At 43.7% G+C, this 8439-nt stretch overlaps 1 protein-coding gene and 2 pseudogenes across 2 annotated transcripts in view; all 3 read left to right on the forward strand.

The window, feature by feature from the left end:
* Positions 1-2179, forward strand: part of TIMMDC1 (translocase of inner mitochondrial membrane domain containing 1) — a 28747-nt gene extending 26568 nt beyond the window's left edge. For both annotated transcript variants that reach the window (XM_006167635.3, XM_014583860.2), the window contains one exon: positions 1524-2179. In XM_006167635.3, coding sequence (XP_006167697.1) covers positions 1524-1674 — 151 coding nt within the window. In that variant the 3' untranslated portion in view covers positions 1675-2179. The remainder of the gene's footprint in view (positions 1-1523) is intronic.
* A 1437-nt stretch (positions 2180-3616) lies between these two features.
* LOC102479309 (40S ribosomal protein S2 pseudogene) lies at positions 3617-4007 on the forward strand (annotated as a pseudogene).
* A 2-nt stretch (positions 4008-4009) lies between these two features.
* LOC102472553 (40S ribosomal protein S2 pseudogene) lies at positions 4010-4251 on the forward strand (annotated as a pseudogene).
* The last annotated feature ends 4188 nt before the right edge of the window (positions 4252-8439 follow it).

Raw genomic sequence — 8439 nt, forward strand, 5'->3', positions numbered from 1 at the left:
CAGGAAAGACAGGACCAGCAGATGGTATAACGGTTACATCGCTGGACTCCCTCATAGTAAATTGCAGTTCAAGTCCCAGACCCGTAGGCTTAAATCTCACACTGGGCATGTGTGCATGCATGTCCAAAATCCCAGGAGGAGAAGGGATTGCAGTGTGGCCATCCCCCTTGGGGGGGCGTGTTTCTCACTTTCTCTTTGTCTCTCAGGTGAGCACACTCACCCTATAGCAAAAACCTCTCAAAAGGGGGGAGGGAGGGAGTATGGAAAGTACGGTATAATGACTATTGTAAAAATATGAATAAAAAGTAAGTGTTCCAATATTAAAGGAAATGAGAAAGACTGCAGAAATAATCATTGATTAGATATGGAAAACCTTAAGAGTAAAAATGGTAACTTGAATTATAGTGATAAAAGAATACTTCAGCAGAAGAAAATAATGTCTGAAAAATGTACAACTTTTATTTACATATATGTGTTTTGGGACCAGCAGGTGGCATAATGGCTATATCACTGGACTCCCATATAGTCAACCACAGTTTGAGTCCCGAACCTGGTGGCTTAAACTCATACTGCACGCATGTGTGTGCGTGCCCAAGATCCCAAGAGGAGAGTGGAGAAGAAGGGATTATGGCATGGCCATCCCCCCCTGGGGGGTTATTTCTCACTTTCTGTCTCTCTCTCTCTCTGTCTTTCTGGCAAGTACACACGCCCTATAGCAGAAACCTCTCAAAAACAAAACAAAACAATGAAAACAAAAGAAACCCAAAAATACGTATATGTGTTTTAATATTGTGTATGTGTCTGGTATTTCTAAGGATAGTTAATTCAGTGAATGGTTAATTACCTTCTGTGTCTCCTACTTTGCTTGAAAATAATATAGGGAATACAAACAAATCGAGAGTCTAAGAAAAGTGCCTTAGTGAGCAGAAAATGTGGACAACTAGGTATAGTTACGGAAGATTGGAAAAATCTGGCTGTGAAGAGTTGAGAAGGAAGTTGTATAGGTGACCCCAATAATTACTTAAGAAAGAGGATCCTAATACTTTCGAAAGAAACTAGCCCATTATTTGGAAATTGGGTTTTAACTCATTGTGAATACACATGTGTAGTGTTGTCCTATCTGCCCTTTGTCTACCCCTGTCACTGATGTTACGGCCCTAGCCCACAGTGGTCACAGTCTGGTGGCAGAGTTCCCACAGTCCCGGGCCCTTGGGAAGATGACAAGCAGACAGACTTCACATCAGCACAGGGTGTGTTGGCTTCCATGCATCACCTGGGGGACTCTCAGACCCATGTCCTGGGATTCTTCAGGGGTCAGAGCTGCTGCTGCAACAGTGTCCATTTTGGTCATGCAGCAGGCAGAGTTGGCTTGTGAGTGGAACCAGGGTAGGCGAAAGAAGGACGTATTTGAAGTGTGCCAAAGCAAGGAAAGTAAGAGAACTATCCTTTTTGTTTTAAATCTCTAGAAGAACTCAAAGTGGAGCAGTACTTATTGATACATCATTTTTATGCTTTGATCATAGGAAAGCCAGACTGCAAGTTACGGAGCTCCTTTCTGAGGAAATTGAAAGTGGTCTACAGAAAGACCAAGCTGAGGATGATGCTAAGAAAATTGAAGCATTGCTGAGCCTTCCTAGAAACCCTCCAGCAGCAGATAAACGAGACAAAGACTGAAAATGCTGTGAGCATGAAGCTCTGATCTGTGTGGGGAGCAGTGTGGCCCTGCCTGAACCGCCGTCAGGCCTCTGTTCCATTGGCCGCCAACAGAGGGAAGACTGACACTTGTGGTGGCAGTGACTTGTCCTTATCTTTTTTTATTTTTAAAACCAAGAATTGGGCTGTTGTCCTCTCAATTCACTTCTTCTTAAATTTAAATTCATACTTATATCTAGATTGCTCAATTAATTGATACACGTTCCTTTTCCCTGGACTTTACCACAGTAAATTAAGTTGAATTCCACAGGGTGTTATTTATTCATGTAGTCCTTGAAAAGGGAACTCTGGGAACCACTGGGAGGAGAGGGAAAAAATCAGGAAAGCCATTTGGTCTAGGAAACCTTTGTGCCATTAGGTCTTGGAGGCAGTTTGGGCCTAAATTCATGGTAGCATTTGGTTTTGTGTTAAGTGTTAAAGATGATTGCTATGCCACTTGAAATAAAACAAATGTAACAAAAAGGAAGCAGATCAGCTGTATTATAGTCTGACTTCATTCCCTCCCTCAACCTTGCTGGTAAGGTATCTAGCCTACAGTCTGCATGAGTTACTTAGGCTAAAACAGAGAGCTTGCTACCCAGGAAGGAAGCCCGCCTGCAGAACAGGAAAAAAATTACTGACATGTTTCGAGGGTGAAAAACTGCTAGTGATTTATTTGGTGTTATTTTCTGAGAATACTGTCGTTTCGTGGGACCAGGGTTTGTGAAGGAAAGGAGTGTGGTAGCCAAAGCCGTGGTTTCTAGAGGCAGACCCCTGAATCCAACCGTGTGGCTCGGCAGCCGTGGGGCCTCTACAGCCATTGTACTTTTAAGTCTCAGTTTTCTCGCCTGCCCAGTGGAATAGTATCTACCTGGGGCGGGGGCATTAAATGGAAGGATGCGTGGAAAGCATTTGTCACAGTGCCCTGGCACGCAGGCCATTGTATGCTAATTAATGGTGATTACAAAGACACACAGCAGCATGTTGGCACCGTGATTTATGTGTTACCACCACCCTCCATGAGGCATGTTTTCCTTATGATCCCATTTATACATCGTTGGCAAACTGGCAAGTCACACCCCTACATAAAGATTCGACCTTGAGACCAGCAGATAGAATAGTGGTTACGTTGCTGGACTTGATGCGCTGGCCAACCCAGCGGCTTGAATTTCAGGTTGGGCACATGTACATGCATGCCCAAAATTCTGAGAGAGATGGAGGAGAAGGGATTGCTGCGTGGCCATCTCCCCTAGGGGGGTGATTTCTTGCTTTCTGTCTCTCCAGTGACTGTACATGCCCTATAACAAAAGTCTGTCTTAGAAAAAAGGGGGGAAATGATTAAATCTTAACTAAAAATTATAAAAATAAATGGTTGCTTTTAAATATAATTTTATTCATGTTCACAAAAATAGCATAATACAACTTTTTGGAAAAATAGTGATCATTGATTGGCTAAGAAATAATATAATTTAAGTGTTAGAGGCTATCCCTGTGTTTGTCCTGTTTTGTGGCTGGGGGTTTTTTTTGGCCTTTGATCATGTCTAAGGATTATACATCTTAACTAATGTAGAAGTTCCTGACTTGTTGTTTCCTTGCCCTAAGGTCTTACCAGCCTACTCTCTATTTTCTACAGTGATTTAATTCTGAGAGTAACCATTTAAAAGTGTTGTTTTGTTTCTTTGATTCTATAGCAGAATCTGACCCCTTTATTGCTGCTGAAATGACATGTTTTAGATCCAGCCATATTTGAGAAACTTGCACAACTCTTGCATTCAGTTCCAAATCTTCAGATGAGAATGTGCACCTGTCCAGTTTATTGTAGGAAGCAGTTTTGGAGAAAGAGCAGTCATGAATAACACAGGAACAGGTTAGCAACTTCTTTCTCTTCGATTCTCTTCTGATGTCAAAAAATCAAGGGACTTCTCCGAGAGAACACCAAATGGCGGATGACGCTAGTGCAGCGGCTTGGCCCGGAGGCCCTGGGGGTCTTGGGATAGGAGGCCGCAGCGGCTTCCGTGGAGGGGCCGGGGCCGGGGCCGCGGGCAGGGCCGTGGAGCTTGCAGAGGCAAGGCCAAGGATAAGGAGTGGATCCCGGTCACCAAGCTGGGCCACCTGGTGATCAAATCCTGAAGATCAAATCCTTGGAGGAGCTCTATCTCTTCTCCCTGCCCATCAAGGAGTCTGAGATCATCGACTTCTTCCTGGGAGCGTCTCTCAAGGACGAGGTTCTGAAGATCATGCCTGTGCAGAAGCAGACAAGCACTGGCCAGCGGACCAGGCTCAAGGCATTTGTCACCCTCGGGGACTACAATGGCTCATGATGGCTGGCATCCATGACTGCTACACCTCAGCCCGGGGCTGCACTGCCACCCTGGGCAACTTCGCCAAGGCCACCTTTGATGCCATCTCCAAGACCTACAGTTATCTGACCCCTGACCTCTGGAAAGAGACCGTGTTCATCAAGTCTCCCTATCAGGAATTCACTGACCATCTAGTCAAGACCCACACCAGAGTCTCTGTGCAGAGGACCCAGGCTCCAGCTGTAGCCACAACCTAGGGTTTTCATACAGCGAGAATAAAGTGAATTAAGCTTGAAAAAAAAAAAAATCAAGGGAAGGGACCAGCAGTTAGCATAATGGCTATGTCGCTGGACTCCCACGTAGTCGACCATGGTTCGAGTCCCGGATCCAGTGGCTTAAACTCATGCCAGGCGCATGTATGTGCGTGCCCAAGATCCCAGGAGGAGAAGGGATTGCGATGTGGCCCTCCCCCCGGGGGGTGATTTCTCACTTCTGTCTCTCTGTCTCTGTCTGGCGAGCACATGCGCCCTATAGCAAAAACCTCTCCCAAAAAAAAGAAAAAAAAAATCAAGGGAAAAAAGATTCTTCAGGGATATATGAAGGTTTGCCATTAGTATCTCAAGTCATTTACCTCTGAAGTTTGCTTCCCACTTGGTATCTTGTTCTAATTTTGTTCTTAATTTGCTAGAGTGCATGTGCACTCACCAGAGAGAGAGGGAAAGTGAGAAATCACCCCTGAGTGGGATGGCCACACTACAATTCCTTCTCCAATTTGCTCTTAGGATTTTGGGCACACATGCACTCACACCCAGTGTGTTTCTCAAACCACTGGGCCTAGGACTTGAACTGCATAGTCAGCCATGTAGGATCCAGCACCTTCACCACCACACCACTGACTGAACCCAAATCTCATTTTTAATTTTTTTTAGACTCAAATAAATCTTTATGAATCAAAATAGGATTCATTACAATCAATACATTTTTGCTAGTAGGTTTGTTTATTCCTGTAGTGTAAAATTCTGTGCTTTGGGACTGACAAACTCTTGGAAAGCAGTTTCTGATCCTACTGCTTGTGGAAGCATTCTCCCTGTAAAAAGTCAAGATGCTTGAAGTGCTGGTTGATTGACCTGAGGTCAGGTGAATATGGTGGATGAAGCAAACCTTTGTAGCCCAATTCATTCAGCTTTTGAAGTGTTCTGTGATGCGAGGTCAAGTGTAGTCATGGAAAACGGCCCCTTCTGTTGATGGATGCCAGCTGGAAGCATTGCAGCTTTTGGTGCATCTCATTGATTTTTCTGAGCATACTTCTCAGATATAATGGTCTCCCTGGGATTCAGAAGGCTGTAGTGGAGTAGACTGGCAGCAGATGGTCAGTGACCATGACCTCTTTTTGGTTTAAGTTTAGCTTTGGGAAGTGCTTTGAAGCTGCTTCTCAGTCCAACCACTGAATGGCCATCACCAGACGTCATATAAAATCCACTTTTTCTTGGGCGTCACTATCCAATTGAGAATCAGTTTGTTGTTCTGTAGAAAAAGACAACACTTTAACAATTTTTAAAAAATTTTTGTTCAGCTCATGAGGTACCCACTTATCAAGCCTCTTCACCTTCTCAGTTTACTTCAAATTCTGAACGACTCTAGAATGATCAACATTGACTGTTTGGCAACTTCTCATATAGGTGTAAGTGGACTAGCTTTGATGATTGCTTTCAAATGGTCTCTGTCAACTTCTGATGGTCAGCCAATAGGCTCCTCCTCTTCAGGCTCTCATCTCCCTTGCAGAACTTCTCGAACCACCACTGCACTGCATGTCCATTAGTAGTTCCGGGGCGAAATGCATTGTTGATGCTGCAAGTTGTCTCCACTGCTTTATGACCTATGTTGAACTCAAATAAGAAAGTCGCTTGAGTTTCCCTTTTGTCTAACATTTTCATAGCCTTCAGCTAATTTCCTGCCAGCTAGAGACCCACATGTGCTTCTGCTCTAACACTAGTTCGGCTCCCCAGAGTTCCCCGAGGCCAGGGAGCATCTCTTTCACACTTTACTAACATTCAGGCACAAGAACAGCAGACCACAACCTAACGAAGAAGAGGGTCTGAAATGGCACCAAGAAAGAAACCTTGGCCTCAAGAAGGCAGCAGGGCCCAAATCTCATTTTAAATGAGAATTTTTTGTAGTTATCAAATTAGTATAAAGCCATTAAAAGAGATATCAGTCCAATGTGGATTTATGAATTTTTATCTCTCCTCAGCCTAATTATATGGGTACCTGACACGTCAGAGGAAATTGGTTTTGGATAGTTCTACTTTATCTTGCACCTAGGGAGGAAGAGGAGAGGAACAAAGGTGGGCACACAAAATGAAATACTGGCTGTTTCCATTATCCTGTTTCCATTATCCTCAAACAGGTGTACATACCAACATACTTTCCACACATACCAACATAAAAATCCTTCAGAATTGCCTCAAGAAATGAGATCAAGTCTGAAGTGGGCTTCATGTCGGACAGATTCTATTTCTGGAAGCACTTGAACTGGCTGTGTGTGTGTGCATGTGCATGTGTGCACCAAGCCTATACGTACATTTACACACACACACACCAGTTAACAGCCTGGGGTCAAATTGATGAAAGGAAAGAGCCCCAGAGCCAGAAAACCTGGGTCTGGCTATTCACTCAGGATATTTCCCTAGGCCATAGTGTGCCAGGGTCCAGCCTCTATGGGGATGGGTTGACTCGTCGGAGGCGGCACAGGAAAGGAAGACAAAGGCCTCGGTGCCTTTTCATGCACGTCCTCAGTCGGACACCCCCCCAAGAGATTGCTCTCTGAAGAGTGACAACTGCTAGGAATCATCGTGCCTTTTTATTGAAAATGTGATACATGCAAGTAAATGGGTGAGTGGCTATGTGTTCTAATTGTCAGCTCATAAAAGTTTTAACAATAGGGAACATAGGTTTCATACAGGGTTGGATTAATGGTGGGTCTATTGCAGTTCGCAGTTGTTCTTTTGATTTAGGCAGGTCTCCATGGAATGCAGTTTTAGAAAATCAGCTTCAGCAAGCAGAGATAATTATCAGCTGATGCGGCGCAACAGCCATCTTGTGATTAGGGATTTCCTAGGGTGACCAGGAGGTGACTTTTGCCCAGCCAAAGCAGCAATTAATTGAGCCTGCCTGTTTTCCTTCTGCTTTTCCTTTGCCTTAACCCTATCCTCTTCCTCTAGGTCTCGATTGTAAGACTGAAGAGGCCACCTTCAGAAGTTCTGCTGAGGGGGCACTAGGTCCTAAGGATAGTTTTTGTAGCTTTCTACAGATATCTGGAGCTGCTTGGCTGATAAATTTATCATTAAGAAGCAGCCTTCCCTCTTCTGAATCGGGGTCAATAGTTGTATATTTAATTAGAGCCTCCCTTAAACGCTCAAAGAATTCTCAGCATGATGCTGAGAAAAGAAAATCTCAAGTATAGATATATATATTTTTAAATTATTTATTTATTTATCCACTCATTTATTTTTTAATTTGACCAGAGAGAGACACAGAGAGAGAGAGAGGGAAAGTGAGAAAGCAAACCACCAGGTCCGGGACTCGAACTGTGGTTGGCCATGTGGGAGTGTCCAGCACCTTAACCACCATGCCACCGGCTGGCCCCTCAAGTATAGATATTAGTTCTTATGGATCTCAATAAAGAATGGAACTTATATAATTTTATAGGGATCTAAAACTTAATTTAAGGAATCCTAATATATTTTAAAGGAATGAAACTATTGTTCACTTGGTAAGGGTGGGGACAGCTTTTTCAACTGGTGGTAAAGTGACTAACAAGTTAATGAAGAACTTTAAGGTGGGTTTGTGATATACCTAAAACATTCTTTTGTGCCTGTGGTGCCACTGTTATGTATTTTGTTAGAACATTAGCTATAGTGGGGCAGGAGTGTCCTGGGTCGGTTTCAGCCTAAAAGGTTATTTTTAAGCTTATGTTAAATGTATCCTGAAGGGCCTTCTAAAGGTCAAGAAGATTTCTGCCTAGATGTGACTTCAGCACACCCTCTGTTGTGACCGTGCCAGAGTGAAGCATTGTAATTAACAGTAGGTGGTCAGAGCAAAGGGGAGCGGTTGGGGGACTTTTGGAAAATATTATCATATACTCAGAATGTATAAGAGAGCTATGTAATTTTTTTATAGTAGTATATCAGGGAGTCGGGGGGGGGGGGTTTGCTTCCCAGCAAGGCTACCACAGTCTCTGAAGCATACAACAAGCTGCCTTGTCAACATACTGAATCGACCCAAGCTGTGCTCAAAAGTCAAAGGCTTAAAACAGATCCTGGGGCCCTACCGGGTTGGACTCCTCCAATAGAGTCCTTGTCATTAGTGAAATAGTATTTTATTTATTTTATTTTATTTTTTAGATTTTTGCCAAAGGGCACATGTGCTTGCCAGAGAGACAGACAGA

The sequence above is a fragment of the Tupaia chinensis genome, unplaced genomic scaffold (assembly GCF_000334495.1).
Source record: "Tupaia chinensis unplaced genomic scaffold, TupChi_1.0 Scaffold144909_1, whole genome shotgun sequence".
Taxonomy (NCBI): domain Eukaryota; kingdom Metazoa; phylum Chordata; class Mammalia; order Scandentia; family Tupaiidae; genus Tupaia; species Tupaia belangeri.